We start from the raw sequence: 23041 nt of genomic DNA, 5'->3' as shown, positions 1-23041 counted from the left end.
CTGCCAGGAAATTTCCATCCTTCTTTCAAGGTTTATTTTACTCCCAGCAACTCTATGTAACTTCTTTGTCTGCATAAATCCTTAAGTGGACCTTCGAATTTGGTAGCACTTTTTCTATATCACTCATACGTGTAGTCATCACTGTCGCTAACATTTTAGTAGACTTAGCAATATCCCAGACTTCCATGACTAGAAAAAAAATATTTTTATGTATAAAATTTTTCCAATTTTTTCCTACTCTTTATACTATATTTACTATATTGAATGGAACTTTTGAAATAATTTTAAGAGAGTTTTAAATTGTACAACTTCCTGAAATTTTCTTTTCTAATGTGATAGAGATCCTTTTTTCTTCCATATGCTTGACCAAATGGATTTCCCTTGGAAAGGTGTTGTAATTATGCTCAAGTTCATGTGATAACACATTTCCTCCTTCCACGGTAACCACTATTATAAATCAGATGAAGAAACACCATAGCAGAAAGTCAAATACACAAAAGAAACATATCTAAGTAGAGAAAACATAAACTAAAAATAATATTGAAGGACCCAATCTTAGCTGTGCTTAAATATTATCATAATCTTAATTTTCAGTGGGTCCAACAAAATAAAATGCTACATTTTTTCTATATGACTTGCATGACTCACTTCTGACCGATTTTTAAAATGACTTAGACTAAAATTTTTCTGTAAGTGGAAAGAAGATGAACATGTGAAAAAGACTCCTATCTCATCCCTACAAGCTGTACGAGTCGTAGCTTGGACGTGCTTTATCAGTTCTCTCAAATGCGAACCTAACCCGAGGTCGCAGAATTAATGTATTGGAGACCATGTCTGAAGTTTATAAATCTAAGATATAAATTAGTTGTGGCAAGAGAGAAGACTGGAAACTATTTGATCTCTAAGAGTCCATACTGTTACTGCACTCTAATTCATATGCTGAAAATCTCTCACTTATAGCTGGACAAATTTACCAGAAATTTCTTGTTGTGACTATCCTACTGTTTTTATTTCCAGATTAGTGGTTTTACCATTATTTGCCTAAGCTCTACCTGTTCTTGCTTCTGTACCTCTTACCTGTATTGTTTCCTGCTTCTGGCCATGCTTCTTTCTCTCGCTCTCTGTCTTTCACCCAATGCCCTAAATTTTTCCTAGTAAGTCTTCTCTAATTTACCTATCCCTTGCCAATTTCTCTCCTACTTTGCTTTATCTTTTAACTTAGCCCTATAGCTAATATATTTCATTCTTTACAGTTTCTAGTTGTCTTATGACTTTTCCCCCCAAATGACCTGTGTGATTTTGAAGGGGGAGAGACACTATTTTATCTTTCCTTTATCTACTCTTAATGTCTCAAACAATATTTCGAAGCCATTCTGCAATGGATGCAACAGTAAATACACGTAGTTCACACAGTTAAAAAGTTGGATAATTTAACATTTATGTGGGAAGGCTGTGTGAACAATCTTATTTGTTAAAAATCTGAGTGCCCTCAGTTCTTGGTCACGCTGTTTTGAAGAATGAAGAGGTAGACCACAGGAAGTGTGGAGGCAGCAAAGCAAAGTTTATTGAGCCATAGTTGCTGAGTGATAGTACATTTTGTTGTCAAAGTTAATCTTTTTATTAACTTATAACCAGTCTTTCTCTGAAAGTATTATTCTGTAAAAATGCTGAGAACACTTTCTAGATTTCCGTATAAGTGGGAAGTGAGTAGTACTTTAAAAATGCATATATACTTGAGAAATTTAAGGATATTTCTATTACAAAAAGTACTATTTATTAAGGAGACAAATACATTCATTTGATATGGGAAATAGCAAGACAATTAATAATCTGCTGTTTGTTATTACTTATGCATAAGCTTCCCCTTTAACCATTCTGTAAAAGTAATCTCCTTGTACAAAGTCACTAGAATACTAAGATCATCATCACTAAAAATTTCCACATTGCCATTGCACTGAGGGTGCATAAGTTTTCAGGATATGTCTCTCCATTAGGTGACTTTAATCTAGCTAGGGAGGCATGCACCGAAAATGTTAGAGTACTATAGTTATCAACAAATATTTATTGAGCATCTACAATAGATATGTGTAAGGCTTATAGATGAGGTTAAAGATTTTAAAAATAAATATCCTAAAAGCAATAAAAATGTACTGATAAAAATAACAACAGTGTTTTGAAAAGTTCCCTCCAGCTGTAACATGGTGAAGAATTTGGAAAAGGGAAGGTGTATGTGAGTAAATCAGACAAGAGACTTTTGCAGAAGATTTTAATTAGATATGAGCATAGCTCAGATTAGGATTGTGGCATGCAGATACAAAGAAGCGGGAAGACAAAAAATATTTTGACTCAAAAACCAAGAGGACTTCATATGGTTCAAAATGAAAAGAGGACTTCATATGGTTCACTCTTTTCAAAAGGAGAAGAGTGTTAGGAACACCTTTAAATTTTTGGCTTTTGTGTCAGGAAGACTATAGTGCAACATTCAGAGTGGGTTCAGCTTTGAACAAGTTACCTTTGAGGTGTCTTTGAGACATAAAGGAGCAGATAACAATGAGGTATTGTGATACTTATTTCCAGACCATAAAGAAAAAAATCTAGCCTGGAGGTAAAACTTTGTGAGTCAGATTTCTACTTTGACTACCTAAGGACCTCAGGACTCAAGAAACAACACGGTGGTGAAGTCTCAGGTTGTTGTTTTTGGCACATATATTCCAAACATAGAGCTCAAGAAGATGGTGATCTGTATTCCAAACATAGAGCTCAAGAAGATGGCAATCTGGAAATGCCAGTGGGTGCAGACAAAAAAATTGCCAAAAAAGGCCTGTACTTTCTAGCCAAAGGCCCAGGAAAGTGGTAGCCTAACGAGACAGAAAATGTTTAGGCAATAACGACTCTACTCCAGCCAAATATTGCAGGAGGTAAAAAAATGTAATTCTACTACCCCACCACACCAGTGAAGTCTCCAGAGGGACCCTAAAATTCCATTCTCACCGAGTTGTAATGAGGGTCCTCAGTCCCCTGTCTATGTGGTATCAGAGACAGTTGAGTAAGGAACTGGTACTGGTAGAGGTGTTAAGGATTTCTTTTTCTGAGTGCCCTCAGTTCTTGGTCACGCTATTCTGAAGAATGAAGAGGTAGACCACAGGAAGTGTGGAGGCAGCAAAGCAAAGTTTATTGAGCCATAGTTACTGAGTGATAGTACAAAGCTCCCCAAGAGGGAGGGCACCCGTGAGGATTGCCACTGGCGTTTCTAAGTCTAGGGGTTTTTAATGGGCTGGTTGCCAGATTGTTTTACTCTGATTAACCCTCCATGCGCCTGTCATTCAATCAGGTTTTTGTTATCTACCTATCATGTGGGAAGGGGTGGAGGGTTCCTTCTGGGGTGATGTAAAATCCTTTTAAGGGTGGTTTCCTCTTCAGGCAGGAGCCCCTTGTCCCTGCCTGCCTTTTTCCCGACTATCCTGCAGTAGAGGGGTAGACACAGAGATCATTTGAATAGGATAAATAACAGCAATAAACTCATGCAAATATGTCTAACTGATTTTTGGTGAAGGTGCAAAAGCAATCCAATGGAGAAAGAAAAATCAGATGATACTGGAGCAACTGGACATTCTTAGGCAAAAAGAGACTGAAACTTCATACCTAATATAAAAGTTAATTTAAAATGGATTACAGACTTAAATATAAAATGTAAAACTACAAAACTTTTAGAAAAAAAAATGTAGAAGAAAATCTTTGGGATCTAAGGCTATGGAGAGAGTTTTTAAGAGAATAAAAAGACACGTTATAGACTGGGAGACAATTTTGCAGACCACGTAGCCAGCAGAAGAGTAATACCTATAATCTATAAAGAAGTCTCAAAATTTAACTGTAAAAGAAAATCAAACAATACAATTAGAAAATCAGCAAAAGACATGAAGAGACAACAGAGGAGGATATGCAGATGGTAAATTAGCACATGAAAGATGTTCAACATCAGCTATTAGGGGAATACAAATTAAAACCACAATGAGATTTCACAACATACCTATCAGAATGGCTAAAATAAAAAGTGAATGATAATACCAAATGCTGGCAAGGATATGGAGAAACTGGATCACTCGGACATTGATGGTGGAAATGTAAAATGCTCTAGCTACTCAGGAAGACCACTTGGTAGTTTCTTAAACAACAACAACAACAACATGCAACTGATGTACAAAAGAAAGAATTCTTGAGATGTCTTCAGTGCAAAAAAGATGGTTTTAGTAAAGCACAGGGACAGGACCTGTGGGCAGAAAGGGCTGCCCTGCGGTCATGAGGAATGGCTGATCATACTTTTCAAGTTGGGAGGAGGGTTAGGGATAGCGTAAGTCTCTAAGGAATTTTGGAAGCAAGGTTCCAGGACCTTGAGGGGGGTTGGTTATGGTAGGAAAAGGTTATTTATTAGTGTCTAGTAAGACCCTAGTCATGAGGCCCTTCAGATGTATATCAGTGGGCCATATGCTGGGGGGATGATTGCCAACATATATCTTGGGGGGTAGAGATAAAGGCCGTTTCCAAAGGAATTTTTATATGTTAAAGCAGACTTACAGGATCCTGGAGGATCGGAATAATGTTAAGCCAAGACTTCGTTTTGCCCTAAGCAAAGTATTAACATCAAGGCAGCTGAGTTTCTAGAGGAATGTCACTCTGCCTGTTTCAAGGACTTGTCAATGGGCTGTAAGTAGTATGGAAATTTAATTTTTCTTTTGCCTTTGTTTCCCACATCACAACTACTATACAACCCAGCAATTATACTTTTGGAAATTTGTTTCAGAGAAATGAAAATTTATATTCACATAGAAGCCTGCACATGACTGTCCATAGTAGCATTATATTTTTAAAAGAGTTTATTTATTTGAAGAGAGAGAGAGCATGAGTAGGGGGGAGGGGAGCAGAGGGAGAGGGAGAGAGAGAAGCAGATGCCCCACTTAAGCGGGGAGCCCTACGTGAGGCTCGATTCCAGGACCCTGAGATCATGACCTGAGCTGGACAGACGCTTAACTGACTGAGCCACCCAGTTGCCCCCATAGCAGCTTTATTTGTAACACCTAGAAACTGGAAATAATCCAGGTATCCTTCCATCAGTGAATAATTAAACTGTGGTTTATCCATACTATAGACTATTATTTGTCAATAATAGGAACAAACTATTGATACACAGAACAGCTTGGGTGACTCTCCAGAGAATTATGCTGTGTGAAAAAGCCAATCCCAAAAGGTTACATATCATATGATTACATTTACATAATATTCTTGAAAAGACAAAATTATAGAAATGGAGAACGAATTAGTGATTGCCAGGAGATAAGAATGGAAGGGGACAAGGGTGAGAGGAAGTGGAGATGATCATAAAAAGGCAACAAAGAATACTAGGGGCTTTGAAACTCTTCTGCATCTAGACCAAATCAATATCAATATCCTGGTTATGATATTATACTATGATTTTATAAGATGTTACTGTTATGGGGAATGGCAAAGGGTACATGGGATTTCTTTGTATTATTTCTTACAACTGTATGTGAATCTACAATTATCTCAAAATAAAATGTTTAATTAAAATTTGTATGCATCATCTAGATACTGATATTGATAGAAGCCTTAGGTGTGGTTGATGCCAGTTTGGTGGAGACTGCACCAAAAGACTTAAAATAAGAGGGATAAGATGAGTCTTGTGGGGGGGGGGGGAGATGGCAGAGGAGTAGGGGACCCTTTTTTCAGCTGGTCCCCTGAATCGAGCCTGATATCTACCAGATCATCAAAAGAAAGCTGGGGTAGAAATTCTCATATCAGACAGATTAGATTTTAAACTAAAGACTGTAGTTAGAGATACAGAAGGACACTATATTATTCTTAAAGGATGTATCTAACCAGTGGATATGACAATCATAAATATCTATGCCGTCAACAGGGGAACAGCTAGATACACAAGCCAACTCTTAACCAGAATAAAGAGACATATAGATAATAATACGTTAATAGTAGGGGACCTCAACACTCCGCTCTCAGCAATAGACAGATCACCTAAGCAGAAAATCAACAAAGAAACATGAGCTTTGAATGACATACTGGACCAGATGGACCTCATATATATTTACAGAATACTACACCCCAGAACAACAGAATACTCATTCTTTTCGAATGCACATGGAACTTTCTCCAGAATAGACCATATACTGGGTCACGAAACAGGTCTCAACTGATACCAAAAGACTGAGATTATTCCCTACATATTCTCAGAGCACAATGCTTTGAAACTGGAACTCAATCACAAGGAAAAATTTGGAAGAAGCTCAAACACTTGGAAACTAAGAACCACCCTGCTCAAGAATGATTGGGTAAACCAGGAAATTAAAAATCAGATTAAGCAATTTTTGGAGATCAACGAGAATGAAAACACATTGGTCCAAAACCTATGGGACACTACAAAGGCAGTCCTAAGGGGAAAATACATAGCCATCCAAGCCTCACTCAAAAGAATAGAAAAATCTAAAATGCAGTTTTTATATTCTCACCTCAAGAAGCTGGAGCTGGAGCAGAAGAACAGAAGAACAGAAAAACAGACCTAACCCACACACGAGAAGGCAGTTGATCAAAATTAGAGCAGCGATCAATGAATTAGAAACCAGGAGCACAGTAGAGCAGATCAACAAAACTAGAAGCTGGTTCTTTGAAAGAATATATAAGATCGATAAGCCACTGGCCAGACTTATTCAAAAGAATAGAGAAAGGAGCCAAATTAATAAAATTATGAATAAAAGTGGAGAGATCACGACCAACACCAATGAAATAGGAAGGATCATTAGAAACTTTTATCAACAGCTTTATGCCAATAAATTAAACAACCAGGAAGAAATGGATGCCTTCCTGGAAACCTATAAACTACCAAGTCTGAAACAGGAAGAAATTGATTATTTAAATAGACCAATTAATTATGAAGAGATTGAAGCAGTGATCAAAAACCTCCCCAAAGGGGCGCCTGGGTGGCGCAGTGGTTGGGCGTCCGCCTTCGGCTCAGGGTGTGATCCAGGCGTTCTGGGTTCGAGCCCCACGTCAGGCTCCTCCACTGGGAGCCTGCTTCTCCCTCTCCCACTCCCCCTGCTTGTGTTCCCTCTCTCGCTGGCTGTCTCTCTCTGTCAAATAAATAAAATCTTTAAAAAACAAAACAAAACAAAAAAAAACCTCCCCAAAAACAAGAGTACAGGGCCTGATGGATTCCCAGGAGAATTCTACCAAACATTCAAAGAAGAAATAATACTTATTCTCCTGAAGCTTTTTCAAAAAATAGAAACAGAAGGAAAACTACCAAACTCATTCTATGAGGCCAGTATTACCTTGATCCCCAAACCAGGCAAAGACCCCATCCAAAAGGAGAAATACAGACCGATATCCCTGATGAATTTGGATGCCAAAATTCTCAACAAGATCCTAGCTAATAGGATCCAACAGTACATTAAAAGGATTACCCATCATGACCAAGTGGGATTCATCCCTGGGTTGCAAGGGTGGTTCAACATTCGCAGATCAATCAGTGTGATAGATCATATCAACAAGAAAAGAGTCAAGAACCTTATGATCCTCTCAATTGATGCAGAAAAAGCATTTGACAAAATACAGCATCCTTTCCTGATTAAAACCCTTCAGAGTGTAGGGATAGAGGGTACATTCCTCAATTTCATAAAAACCATCTATGAAAAGCCTATAGCGAATATCATTCTCAATGGAGAAAAGCTCAAAGCCTTTCCCTTAAGATCAGGAACCCGACAAGGATGCCCCCTCTCTCCATTATTATTCAACATAGTACTAGAAGTCCTTGCAACAGCAATCAGACAACAAAAAGGGATAAAAGGTATTCAAATCGGCAAAGAAGAAGTCAAACTGTCTCTCTTCGCAGATGACATGATACTCTATATGGAAAATCCAAAAGACTGCACCCCCAAATTACTAGAACTTATAATTCAGTAATGTGGCAGAATACAAAATCAATGCTCAGAAATCAGTTGCATTTCTATACACGAACACTGAGACTAAAGAAAGAGAAATTAGGGAATCGATCCCATTTACAATAGCACCAAAAAATCATACGTTATCTAGGAATTAACTTAGCCAGAGACATAAAGGATCTATATTCTAGAAACTACAAATCACTCTTGAAAGACATTGAAGAAGACACAAAAAGACGGAAAAATAGTCCATGCTCATGGATCAGAAGAATAAACATAGTTAAAATGTCTGTGCTACCCAGAGCAATTTACACTTCCAATACCATGCTGATCAAAATACCAATGACATTTTTCAAAGAACTGGAACAAACAAGCTTTAAATTTGTGTGGAACCAGAAAAGAACCCGAATTGCCAAGGAATTGTTGAAAATGACAAACAAAGCTGGCGGCATCACGTTGCTGGATTTCAATCTATACTACAAAGCTGTGATCACAAAGACAGCATGGTACTGGCAGAAACACAGACACATAGACCAATGGAACAGAATAGAGAACCCAGAAATGGACCCTCAGGTCTATGGGCAACTAATCTTTGACAAAGCAGGAAAAAACAGCCAGTGGAAAAAAAGACAGGCTCTTCAATAAATGGTGCTGGGAAAATTGGACAGCTATATGCAAAAGAATGAAACTTGACCACTCTCTCATACCATACACAAAGATAAACTCCAAATGGATGAAAGACCTCGATGTAAGACAGGAATCCATCAAAATCATAGAGGAGAACATAGGCTGCAACCTCTTTGACATCGGCCACAGCAACTTTTTTCATGGCACATCTCCAAAGCCAAGAGAAACAAAAGAAAAAATGAACTTGTGGGACTTCATTACGATAAAAAGCTTCTGCACAGCCAAGGAAACAGTAAAAAAACAAAACAAAACAAAACAAAACAAAACAAAACAAAACAAAACAAAACAAAACTAAGAGGCAGCCCACAGAATGGGAGAAGATATTTGCAAATGACACTACAGATAAAAGACTGGTATCCAAGATCTACAAAGAAAGTCTCAAACTCAATACATGAGAAACAAATAATCAAATAAAAAAATGGGCAGAAGACATGAACAGACTCTTTTCCAATGAAGACATACAAATGGCTAACAGACACATGAAAAAATGTTCAAAATCATTAGCCATCAGGGAAATTCAGATCAAAACCACATTGAGATACCACCTTATGCCAGTTAGAATGGCAAAAATTGACAAGGCAAGAAATAACAAATGTTGGAGAGGATGTGAAGAAAGGGGATCCCTCTTACACTGTTGGTGGGAATGCAAGTTGGTACAGCCACTTTGGAAAACAGTGTGGAGGTTCCTTTTTAAAAATAGAGCTACCCTATGATCCGGCAATTGCACTACTGGGTATTTACCCCAAAGATACAGACACAATGTTCATAGCAGTATTGTCCACAATAGCTAAATTGTGGAAGGAGCCGAGATGCCCTTCAATAGATGACTGGAGTAAGAAGATATACAATGGAATACTACTCAGCCATCAGAGGGAACGATTACCCAACATTTGCAGCAACATGGATGGGACTGGAGGAGATTATGCTAAGTGAAATAAGTCAAAGAGAGAAAGACAATTATCATATGGTTTCACTCATTTATGGAACATAAGAAATAGCAGGAAGATCGGTAGGAGAAGGAAGGGAAGAATGAAGGGGGGGGTAAACAGAAGGGGGAATGAACCATGAGAGACTATGGACTCTGGGAAACAAACTGAGGGCTTCGGAGGGGGGTGGGTATTGGGATAGGCTGGTGATGGGTATTAAGGAGGGCACATATTGCATGGAGCACTGAGTGTTATACGCAAATAATGAATCATCGAACATTACATAAAAAACTAAGGATGTACTGTATGGTGACTAACATAACATAATAAAAAATTATTATATATTAAAAAAAAGATGAGTCTTGTGGAATTTAACATTCAGTGGTGTGGTAAAAGGGAATCTCCTGCATTGAATACTGAGAAGCAGAGAAAAATCAGAGAGTGATTATCTATTCCAGAAGGCAAGTGGAGAGGTATTTTGAGGAAGGAGAAGTCATCATTGAAATCTGCTGATAAATTAGGTAAAATGAGGAATGGATATTGTTGAATTAAATACTATGCAGGTCATTGTTGATCTTATTATTTTTTAAAGATTCACTTTTTTAGTAGAAAGATAGACAGCGCCAGGGGGAGGGGCAGAGGGAAAGGGAGAGGATCTCAAGCCAACTGCCCAGCTGCTCCATCCCAGGACCCTGAGATAGACCTGAATTGAAATCAAGAGTCAGTCGCTCAACTGACAGAGCCACCAGATTCCCCTGATTTTATCATCTAATAAAGAATAAAGTCAGATTGAAGTGGTTATGGAATGGAAAGTAAGGAAGAGATCTCAAGTATTTAGACAACTCCTTCAGGAAGTTTGTGATGAGCAAAGTGGCACGGAAATTGGGCATTTGAGGCAAGGTTATTCAAACTTTGGAGAGACAAGGATATTTAGAAGGATTATTTAAGAAGGAGAGGATAAATATGCAAGGAAAAATGAATTATTGATAGTATAACGTATGCTAGAAGGTGGGAGGGAAATGGCTCTGAAGTACAAATGGAAGGATTGGCTTTAGAAGGAAAAACAGATCTACTCTAACAAGAAGGAAGAAGTTTATGTAATTAAGATGTAATTAAGTTTGTGAGTTTTGTATTGAGTAGAAAAGCAGGCTCTGTTACTATTTCTATTTTCCCAAGAAAGTAGGAAGTTGTGGTTGTCTATCTAAATAAAGTAGGGAGTGGGGAATAATGGGAAGGAAGATATGAGGTTCATCCCACAAGAATAAAGTACAAATCCTTGTGGAGCATGAAATAGTGAGATGGTCACAGAAGAGTTGTGAGATTGCTGGGCTATGAGGACAGCTTATTTGAAAATGGGGACAATGTTTGCCCTGTAGCGTCGATGGTTTCTTGCAGTACTTGGCTGCTGTGTTGTAGAACAGAGAAAGATGAGTGGGTTATGGCACATGCTTATCTTCTGCCTTCATACTTTCATTCACAATACTTGACTATTAAAGATAGGCTTTTTTCATCTTTTTCCCACTAATTTAAGCTCTCACCCTTTCTTCAAAGTCAGGCTATTGTTACACTTCCTCTTGAAATCTCAATATCACTAGCCCTCACAGTGGAGACTGCCTTATTCTGAAATATATTTTTAAGGACCAAGCATCCTAATTTTAATGGATGCCCTCTGAAATAACTGAGGTGTTGTATATCCTTAAAATGAGTGGTCTTCCATTTATTGTTCTATTCCTTAAGCAAATATGTACATACTTTAAAAATGAATGATGTTCAATTTTAAAGTATTGAGCACATAAGCTATTTAAGGACACCATAATTTACAGAAGTAACTTTCTCCAATGTGAATTCTACAGTCTAGATAACACCCCTGTGCTTCATCCCAACAGCTCGGGGTGGTCTTTGGCCATCTGAAGTTCAATAAAACCGTTCCTGGTAGACTCTGAAAACTAGAGTCACATGCCATAAGCAATTAACTTCTCTTAGCTATTCCTATTAGATGGCTTTTTTTTAATGTAAGAAAAAAAATTAAAAGAGAATGACAATTGTGCCTGCCTTTTCACCCCTAAGAGAGCACATTGCCCACAGATGGGAGAACGGCCTTGCTACTTTAACACGTGGTCTTAGTTTATGAATGCTTCTCACGGTGCAATCATCTTGCAACATATTTGATTGTAGTTGTTAGAGATATAAATTTGATATATATCATGGCCATAAATGCAGGATAACTATGTCATCTGTTACTAACTAAAAAAACAGCCATCTGTCCCAATACTGGAGAGAAAACAGAGTGTTCTGGGATTATTGAGAAATGGGAGTATCAGTTTCCTACACGGCATCTTCCCAATGGTCCTACTACCTACTGCGTATGACTTTGGACAAGTTATAACAACTAAGACTTCTCTCTCTCTTAGTTCTTGATCTGTAAATTAGAGAAAATAACAGCAGCTACCTCAAAGAGTCCCTGTGAGGATTAATTAGCTAATGCATACCAAGTATTTATGAGGCTTAAAAGGGTAATTTTGACTATTTCCTTTAGAATGTGATCCCTTATACCAGATGATGCAGCATCACACTAAGGAGTGCTTACTTTTTGCCACTCCCAGTGATAATCCAGAGCAATGTGAGAAGAGCTACCTAGTTCAACGCTGCTGATGGAGGCAGGGGATCTGGAGAGTAAAATGGAAAGATAGAGAACTCTATGAAGGATTCATGACAATAGAATCTGTTTGCTGGTCTCTGTGAACATATGTATTTCTTCTTTTTATACTATAGTTCATCTAGTATTTACTTGAGCAACTGATAATGTCAGTAAATGGACATAAACTTTATTCCCAAACTTCAGACTCGAGTGTTTGAATATGTATTTGTAGCCTGAATTGAAATGTGGGACCCAGTAATGAGGTACATTTTATTTTTATTATTGAAATTGTTATTATTAATTTCTATATGGTTTTGCTCTCAGGAAATATCATAGTAACATTAAAATATATTGTCTTGGAGATTTAAGAAAGTGCAGACTCCCATCATAGTGAATGGTGATATCAGTATACAAATAAATGAATGCAGACAGAGTACACTGGGAATGTTTAAGCCTACATTTTTCTTGATATCACAAATGACCTACATTTCAGAGAACACATTTTGCTGTCCAACAGAAACAACCCAAGTCTCTTGTCTAATATCCATGAGTTAATTGAGAAAGCAAATTTGGAATCTCCATTGGATAGGATAGAACCTTGTGTAATTAGACAACACAGGAAACCTCCTATGTGCAATATAGAGAAAACATAGGGTGAATGTACATTACAAGAAGAGCATTTAATGCCCCATGAGATCTTCAAGCTCTCAGCAATTATTAACTAAGGGGACTCTCACCAATAATCTGTTAACTGTAAAGTATGTTTTTTTCTCCTAGTCTAGCCTGTTGTAGATGCGCTGTGGGTCCATAGTTAGACTCTGAGAGGTCCCTGATCTTAAACTGCTTAGAAACTTTAGGACTGACTCTGGAGTTCCTGTCAGGCTGAGATATATTATCTTTCTTATTTGAAAAGGGTAGTTAAAACAGCTACCTCTTCAAAATGATCAGTCATACTTTCTCACGTCTGATATTTTGGGTGTGAGTTTATAGTAAGTCAGGATTTTATGAGGATAAGAAGAGACTGGTTAGGTCAACTCCTCTAGAATCTCATGTTTCCTCCCTGGAGTTTGAGTCCAAGAATAAGTGTACAGTTATGCTTTGCATGGAATTCCAGTGTATGCTTGGAACAGACGTTAGTCTAGCTATGAGGAAAAGATTATCAATGCCATAATGCTCATGTGAAATTGGATTGTGGTATCACATTTTAAATAGGATTAGGTTCTCAAATCAAGTTGGAAATGAAATCAAAAGTAGTCCAAGTTACCTCTGAAAACATTTAAATCGCCCATAGAGTTACCATTTACATGTTCAAAATTTATGAACCATGCTTGAAATGGACATTTTATCTCTTACTAAGTTAAACGCCATGAGTTAAACTCTGTGTAGGAGCAGGTACCGTTTCTTCAATTGAACGCCAGATGAAGTTCTTACACTAGGGTCATGTTTAGGAGACATGTGTAGCCTTTCTTTAAAAACTAGATTCAGACACAGTACTATCAGATGCTTATATTGACAGGCACATACCTTAGACCAATTGAAGAGAGAATGCGTGTCTTCCATGTCAAGCATATTTTGTTCACAATGGAGTACAGACTCATTGAATACCAGAAGGCAGAATCCTCCTACTATTTTAATTGTTCTCTCTTCCTCTCTTCTTCCCTCTCTCATTTTGTTCCTTTTATTCCCTCTTTCTCATACTCTCCACCCTTTCTTAATTATCCCTCACTCTTCTCATCTGAAAGCTCACAAGTCTCTCTTTGATGAAAATTCATGTTTTTTTTTTTTTTAATTGGAGGAACTGTTTTATACATATATTGGGAGGGAGGTAAATATAGAAAGGGTTACTCAGAAGAAACCAGATAATAAAACCTAGCGGAATAATATGGGGGGGTGGGAGAAGATAAATGATAGTGAGTAGATGAAAATGACAGAACAACATTTTTCTGGAAATAAGTCCATGTGCGAGTACTTTGAACATCAAAACACTATTCAGATGTTAGGTGTAGTTTTCCTAGGACTGGCTTTGTGACTGGTGGAAGCCTTTGTGAAACTTATAGCGTACCAATTTTTTTTCCAATTATTTCATTGTGGTAGAATACACATTACATAAAATTTATCATCTCAACAATTTTTAAGTGTATAGTTCAGTGGTATTAAATATATTCATAATATTGTGCAACCATCCCCATCATCCATCTGCATAGTTCTTTTCATCTTATAAAACTGAAACACTACACCCATTAAACAATAACTCCCCATTCCCCCCTCCACCCAGTAGCTGGCCACCACTATTTTGCTTTTTGTTTCAAAGATTGTGATTACCCTAAGTACCTCATGTAAGTGAAATCATGCAGTATTTGTCTTTTTGTGACTGGTTTATCTCACTTAACATAATGTCCTCAAGATTCATCCATGTTTTAGTATGTGTTAGAATTTCCTCCCTTTTAAGGCTGAATAATATTCTATTATATGTGTATGCCACATTCTGCTTATCCATTCTTCTGTGGATGGACCCTTGGATTGCTTCCACATTTTAGTTATTGTTAAAAATGCTGCTACAAACATGAGTGTACAAAGATCTCTTTGAGACCCTGCTTTCAGTTCTTTTGAGTACATGCCCAGAAGTAGAATTGTTGGATCATATAGTAATTTTTTATAAATTTTGAGAAACATAACATTTTTTGAGGCCATACTGTGTCCCATAGCAATAGGACCATTTTACATTTCCACTAACGTTGTACAAGAGGTCCAATTTCTTCTCATTCTCACCAAGACTTGTTTTCTGTTTTTTAATATTATCCATCTTAATGGGTGTGAGGTAATGATTATCAAATTTTGAGTCTCATTCTCCAGACTCCCACACGTAGACTGACCATTAAGTAAAAATCCCTCGGTAAATTTATAGTTAGACTAACAGAATATAGCAAGTTCTTATAATTTTATCTTCAGAGAAATTGTACTTTCTCAGGTCAAGAGAGGTAAATTTTATGACATTTTTGTAGTGATCCTTCAATCAACCAAAATTGAGCCTCTGCTAAGTGTCAGGAACTAGCTAGGTGCTTAAGATACAAAGATGTCTTTAATAAAGGCACTCACAGTTGGAGAGGTATTGGAAAGTGTACTTTTTTTCAGATACTGCTTTCAGTAAAAAGAACCACAATGTTTATTAATAAACAATTGTGTGAATAACAGACCAATGAGACTCACCTAGTTTCAAAGAACATTAAGATAGTAACTAAAGCTTGTGGGAGATCATTAATGCCTACAAAACATTTGGATTACTATGAATATTACATTAAACCAGAATGATTGGAGTAAGACAAAAAAATCTTTTAATCTGCTAAGGGAGTTTTTTTTTTTCAAGGATGGTTTTAAATTAAGGATATTTAGAATATAAACATAATACTCAAATTAGAAATTAAACAAATTTTTAAATCAGTGGTTATTAACTATTGAAGATAATGTCAAGATAATTATAGATACAGGGCATTTTTATGACTAATATTGAGATGAAAATTCTGAGATTAATTATATTCAGTGATTGGTGATTTATTGGGAAAAGCTTGAAAAGGGTAAAAACCATGCTATAAGAAGATAGATACATAATATTTTGGTTATCTTCATGTAAATATTTTAATAGGAAAAGAAAAGAGTTGGAATTTTATTTTGTTTGTGTTCTGGAATGATTTTTCATCTGTTTTAAATATGGATTTATGTCCTCTGATATGGTGGTGCATATTTAATAACCAACTCACTTTTTTTTAGGGAAAAAAAAAGGTCTTATTTGTGACATTTGCCAATTTTCATGGTGTATATACTTTCACTATGGCTGCTTTCAGGCTACCAAAGTGATGTCGTTGAACATGGAGTTGAGAAGGAATACACACAATATGCTCTTGCAAGCTAGCGTGATCCAGGTCTAGCACACTTCTGCTTATGTCTGAAATTATATTGGAAGTCAAGAATGACTTGGTGAAATACCTTCCAGTCTAAATGAATCTGAAGAACACTGCAATGCAATCAACAAAATTGCAATGCAATCTGTCAGTCAACAAGCTTCAAAGTCAGAGAACTTTAGGGATTAATAGTTCAACTCATGAATTTCAGAGTGCACACTTTAAAAAAAGTACAAAAATAAGATATTTAAATAATTTTAAACACAAAGACACAATAATCACCTAGAGATGCAGTCTCATTTCTTGTTACTTCATTTCGAGTACTTACATTACAGTTAATTACAACAACATTTCTAGAGACTTTACTCGAAGCAAGACACTCTTCTAAGCACTTTACATATATCAGTTAATCTTCAAAAAAAACTGTTTCATGAAAAACTAAATTGAATCACAGAGAAGCCATTTGTTCAAGGTCACATCACCAGTATGTTGTAGAATGGAATTAAAAGAAAATCATACAGTCTATCTCCAGGGTATCTGAGCTTAACCACCACTCATACCACCTCTAAAATTAAAGACTTCATGCAATTCTAGCATTACTGAAGTGAAAGACCATATAGACTGTGAAAACATAGTTTGAAAAAATAAAAATATGAAACAATGAATTAGAAGAACAATAAACATCACCAATAAAAGGCCTTCCTTAATTTTTCTTCCTCTGTAAGAGAAATTACTGAGTTGAAATTTACAGTTTATTACAATGATATCTTTTATGTAATGAGAAAATTGCTATATAGAAATCATTGCTACAGGGGAAATTTGAGTGAAAAATTGTGGATGCATAATTTGTTAACCACTTTAATTTGAATCTTTGTGAGAGAAAATAAAGAAAGAAGATAATAATTAAGCAATATTTCAAAAGAGAAACCAATTGGCTTCAGAAAGTTGGTGAAATTCTTCATTGTTTCCATTGTAAGGATTAGCCAAATTTTCCCTAGAATCATTAGAGAATGCTACGGCTGAATTGCCCTGTGATTTAATCTACTGGTTTAAATCCTCTTTATCTAATCTCATAATTAAAACCAATAAGGAAGGATTGTTTGTTTATATACAGGATCTGAAATCCTTCATATTCATAACTGAGATGACATTTCTTTTTCTTTCTTCAAAGTTAGAAAGTCTACAGGAGGCTCCAATTTGGTCTAAGCATGGGCTTTCCGGATTTCTGGGAAAATGAATTCAGGGGAAAGGTTCAGTGACACCTGGGCAAGAATTCCAAATGAGAGTTTTGCTGGGCTAATTCAATATAATCCAAGAATCAGGAGAGCCAATGTCTATGGACATTTTCTAAACAGAATCGCATAAATGTTTAGTGTGAGATGTTCCGGAATGATGATGTAAGCGTGGACATAAAAGGGCAATGGCCCAGCAAGAAATCAGTTTCTTTCTCAAGATCCTGCTTGTAAGGAAAACATCACCTCATTGCTCTTCCTTTTAAGGAAACCAAAGATGAAAGGAAAATCTATCCCCAGATATACTACATCTGGTTCTGCTCTGTTGGTCTGCTAATTTCCATTATTAAATTCTGTATCCTTGGCTAAAGGATATATCTACAACTTAGAGGGTGCCTCATGTGTGTACATGATTTCTTTTTTGCCAACCCACAAACCATCCACAACTGAAAAATACTACTCTTTATGTGCAGTTGAGCAATGATTTAGGTAAGTGTATTATGAAGTAAAATTAGTTGAAATGTGTTAGTAAATCTTTGTAAACCTAAAAAGTTATACAAATACTTTCCTCTTCCATGTTTTTAAGAAGTAGACAGTAGTAGAAACACATGTGTCTGGGATACATACACTTTCTTGTCCCAGTGGGTGAAGCATTTTATGTTAATGAGTATGATCCTGGGTTATTACTGTTATTATTAGAGCATTATATGGCCTTGCTAGACTGTGAGAGATGAGGATAGTCCTAGGGCATGATTTACATACTTGACTTTGTACATTATGGGTAGGTTATTAATATGTCTAGTATGTGTTTAGAAGAAGTTAGTGAAACTCAGTTTTTCTCTAAAGATCAGGTCTAAAATGTAAAAAATGTAGTATAAATAAGAATGTTCAGAATACAGAATACAGGATACAGAAGTTTGATTTATAAGAAGCCTATTGTCAACCTAGCAACCAATAAGAACAACCAATGATCCTAGGATAGAAGAAGTCAGCTATCTTATGAAACAGCATTCAAATGAACTCTTGAAATAACTAAAAAAGACTTGGAAGAAAATTATTAGACTGTTAGAACATATAGGAGTAATAATGAGTAGGAATAGTTCAGTTTAACTTTTAAACTCGGGGCAGAAGTATCAATTTCAAGACAGAAATCCAACGACACATTGCTAATGAGTCTTACATAGCCACTGGTGGAGACAAAATCTTGCAAATAATAATCCAAGTGGTTCATAGTGCTGCAGTTGGCCCCCTTAACTGGTTAACAATAATTAATAATCTCAAAGGAAGATAGTGCCAACTTCATTTTTGTTCATCTAATCAATAATTATTGAATGACTGAAGGCTTCCCCGTGAATGGTTTATTACCTGATAAGCAATATTAAGAACCTACTATGAGTAAGGATCTATGCTGGGTACATTTCCATGTACCTCAGACATAGCACAAAAGAGATTTAAAATTGGCAAAAAGAGGACCTGGATAGACATTTTTCCAAATAAGACATACAAACAGCCAACAGATGTATGTAAAGATGCTGAACATCACTGATCATCAGGAAAATGCAAATCAAAACCACAATGAGATATCACCTTACAGCTTTTAGAATGGCTAGTACCAAAAAGCAAGAAATAACAAATGTTGGTGAGGATGTGGAAAAAAACCAAATTCTTGTGCAGTTGGTAGGAATGTAAATTGATGCATTCAGTATGGAAAGCAGCATGGAGGTTCCTCAAAGAATTAAAAACAGAAGTACCATACAATCCAGTGATTCCAGTTCTGGGTATTTACATGAAGAAAATGAAAACATTAATTTGAAAACATATATGCACCCCTATAAATAAATGAATGGATAAAGATGTAGCAGATATACACAATGGAATATTACTCAGCCATAAAAAAGAGTGAAGTCTTGCCATTCATGATAACATGAAATCTTCACCTTTACCTCCTATTGCCCACCCCTCTCCATCCACCTCTAGGCCTTCTTGTCATTGGAACACAGCAGGCTTATTTCCACATGCATGGCTGTTATTTCTGCTGTTCTCTCTTCTTAGAGTACTATTCTCATGGATTTCCACACGGTGGATCATTAATCACAAAGTTGTGTCTCATCTCTTCCTAGAGGCCTCTTTAAAATAGCATCCCTCTTCCAATCACTCTCTATCCCATTTCTTTGCTTCAGTTTCTTATTAACAAATTAAACTCCTCCTTTTCTCATATTATTTCTTTACATGCTAACTTATTTAATGTGTGTAATCTCTACTAGAAAGAGATCAGGGTTTGTGCCTGCCTAGTTTACAGTCATATCTTCAGAGCCTTGAATGGTAGTTGCTTACTAGGTATTTTTGGAATGATTCAAGGCAATTTCAGTGTAGGAAATGTGCTAATTTTATGATATGTAGACCATGGTGCTTGCCATAGGCAATATAGCAGATCTACTGAGGCCATGAATTCATGCCTCATTGTCCACTCAAGGTTTATAAGAAAATGAAAATATTATATTTCAGACAATCCAGCCTGGAACAGTATTAGTGTCTCATGGGAGAAGTCCACTAACAATTTGAGGAAATCTAATTTGTTCCATTAACAATCTATTGAAAAACATACTTCCTTCAATGTTATTAGATATATAAACATGTTTATGTCATCTGGGGGATGTGAGAGATGGGGAGCAAGTCATCTGCTAGGTTTCTATGCCATTACATGTTATATATCACTCTAGGACATTGCTTAATTACTGTAATAAACATTATTTGCACACTGACCTTTTTATCCCTCCAAATGTTTGTGCATGACCTAGGAATTTTCCAAAGTCAATATGAAACATGTGGCCTGACTTTGTCAGCATGATATTGTCATTATGTCGGTCACAGACTCCCAGGATGAACGTTACCACACACCAGCCGGCACAGGAATAGAAAAAGTTCCTCAAGGCCTAATCAGTTGAAAAACAATAACACAAAGATAACACGTACACACAAAATAAGCAAATGCATCACCATCAGAGCTAATGGTAAAAACCATCATAAAAAGCAAAATTATATAATAGAGAACTACTTTTACATCTCAGTTGAGAGAAGATTATGATTAAATGACTGGTTCTTGATATGCTACAGAACATGAAGCAACCTCTTTTTGGCCTAATGGATGTTTTCATTGAAATTGTGCAAAATATCTCTTTTACTCAGTTGGATCTAATTTTCATAGTTTATTGAAGAGGATTCCTGGTGTGGTTTTTTTGATGTCTCAAATATACAATATTGAATGATTCTCTCACAAGGTAAAAGAAGGAACCATATGGCTCAATATTGCCTATCCCCACAGAAATTTAAAATATCAATTTTGAATATTTGAATTTTTAACACAGAAAAAGCCATGTTGAGATATATGTAATATTTTATGTTTATCCTTACAAATAGGTGATCCAGTTGATGTCCAAAAATGGTTTGGTACAGTATATATCAGTGTCTGTGTGGGTGGAAGTAGATCACCACTGAGTGTGGGTGGAAGTAGATCACCACTGAGTCAATTGTGGCTTCTGTTTCTTTAAGAAAAAGAGGTTTCTTGCCAAAATTACTCTTATTTTCAAAATGGTCTCCTGGGTCTACATCATTTTCATCATTGATGCAACTTTGACGTAACCATGGTGTAACCATGAGAGATTGGTTGGGCCATGGTAATGGGTCTCCTAGAATGGTGTGGCTGGAGTGGAATCTGTGTCACTGAACTACATGTCTTAGTTCCGGATATCCCAAGTACCTGAACAAGTCATTTAATTTGTCTCTCTAGATATTTTTCACTTACAAAGTGAAGATAATAAAAGATACCATTACACAGTAGTTGTGAAGAGCAAATATATGTGAAAACACCTCAAATAATATAACCCCAAAGATCTGTGGAAAACTCAAGTTATAATTTTGGGAATGGCTAAAAAATAGATTTCAAGATAATGTCATCTTATCTTTGTTATTTGACCTCCAAAGGCCTGTATTTTGTTCTACTCCAATCTCATAGAAGTCTGGAATAGATGAACTCTTGGATCTCTCTATCATGGCCTGTGCTAACTAGGGTGACCAATCATCCCAGTTTGCTCAGGACCAAGGAGTTTCTTAGGATGAAGGAATTTCAGTGCTCTGGACAGTTCCAAGCAGATTCAATGTTAGCCCATATTGTATCTTTGTGTGAATTAGCATAAAGGTGCCTCTGCCTCTGGGTAGACCCCCTTGTACCAGTTCATACCTTGGCAAGGTATCCCCTTAGCTGGGAGCCCTGGTATAGGGCAGAACTTGCACAACTGTACACCAAAGGCCAGATGCGAGCATGAAGTAAAGTGGGAAAAAATATTTGCAGTCAAATAAAACATTATATTTTGCAAAGTTTTGAGATATTAAAAAAAAACACCTCTATTACGCCTTCTGCAAACATTGAAAGAATAAGGCTTGAAAAAGTAGAGCTTAGCAGAAGAAATGCATTGCAAAGGAAGGAGGGGCATTTATAGAAATTGGGGATTGTGTACGGACACGCAGAGGTAACTTGAAAGAGATATTTCAAGGAGCAGCATCTCAGAAGAGATCGGTGTAAGAAGTAAAACCAAATACAGAAATTTTATCTACTTAATATACCATTTAAACTGGATCATTATTACTAAGCTCATGACTGAGTGAATTAGAACTCAAGGTGTACTTAATTTACTTTTTCGTAAACCACAATAGCTAATGATGCAGAGCATATTCTTATTTAGTACATTATTTAAAATCAGGTACAGCAGGACAAACCTTTTCATAATCTGCCTTTAAATGGTTGTGCTGACTGAACCACTTTTTGATTGTGTTTTCTTTCAACGGTCCTATCAGTCCAGAATGGCGATGGATCTTTGCTAGAGTTACGGCATCGGGTACCATCTGCACCAATCCTGGTTGATAAAAAAGAGTATAGAACTAATTCTTTCTTTGCAGGATGAGGAATACTTAGGAAACACATCTTGATCTACGTAGCAACAATAGTTACCAGTACTACGTGGGTTACCCTTTTCTTTGCAAACCTGCTTTTCTGAAGGAGCCTTATCTAGATGGCTTTCTTTCTAATTTTTATGAAATCCTGGGGCGCAATGAGGCTACTTGTAGTGTTTGGATCAGATCTATCAGAAGAAGCTTTACGATTTTTTTCTTGAACTACAGTAGAGAGCCAATCTAGACGGTCTCACAGAGCTCCCACTGAGTCAATAAAGTAGTGGGTTAATTAACATATGACTTGTGCATTCATTTACAGTTTAAGGAAGGACCCTTCAAATTTGTGTAACAAGCATAATTATGATGAAAGAGAACCGAATATAATCTCTATAATAAATATTTCAAATATATTATAAAAATCAATGTTCAGGTAAATAAAAGCTTCACCGTGAAATGTCCCATTTCTAGGAGTGAATAGAATACCTGCAGTTAACATGTGGAGAGCCACCTGCTCCTTCCTTCTCAGTCAACATTAAAGAGAAACTATGGTAATAATTTTTTAAAGGAGGGCATATGTTGATTGAACTTCAATAGGACCTTTGCCCCACTGACCATGTATCCATCAAGGATTGTGTTCCTTTCTTGCATTGTGTTCCTAAGGTTATTATAATGTAAATATTTTCAAATCTTCTGATTTTATTCTGTACAGAATAGTGATTTAGACCCAGTATTTAAAACCGTCCCAGGACTT

The 23041-nt window shown here is 36.5% G+C and overlaps 1 protein-coding gene across 3 annotated transcripts in view; it reads right to left on the bottom strand.

The window, feature by feature from the left end:
- Positions 1 to 23041, bottom strand: part of PIK3C2G (phosphatidylinositol-4-phosphate 3-kinase catalytic subunit type 2 gamma) — a 354209-nt gene that overhangs the window by 97697 nt on the left and 233471 nt on the right. For all 3 annotated transcript variants that reach the window (XM_087855664.1, XM_045781381.2, XM_045781382.2), the window contains exons 23-24: positions 22117 to 22253; positions 20107 to 20276 (exon numbers count right to left, since the gene is read on the bottom strand). In XM_087855664.1, the coding sequence (XP_087711790.1) occupies positions 20107 to 20276; positions 22117 to 22253 (307 nt within the window). The remainder of the gene's footprint in view (positions 1 to 20106; positions 20277 to 22116; positions 22254 to 23041) is intronic.

Source organism: Ursus americanus, chromosome 25, assembly GCF_024610735.1.
Source record: "Ursus americanus isolate L20-20 chromosome 25, mUrsAme1.1.p, whole genome shotgun sequence".
Lineage (NCBI taxonomy): Eukaryota > Metazoa > Chordata > Mammalia > Carnivora > Ursidae > Ursus > Ursus americanus.
Note: the sequence above shows the minus strand (reverse complement) of the source record. Positions and strands in the feature narration are given on the sequence as shown.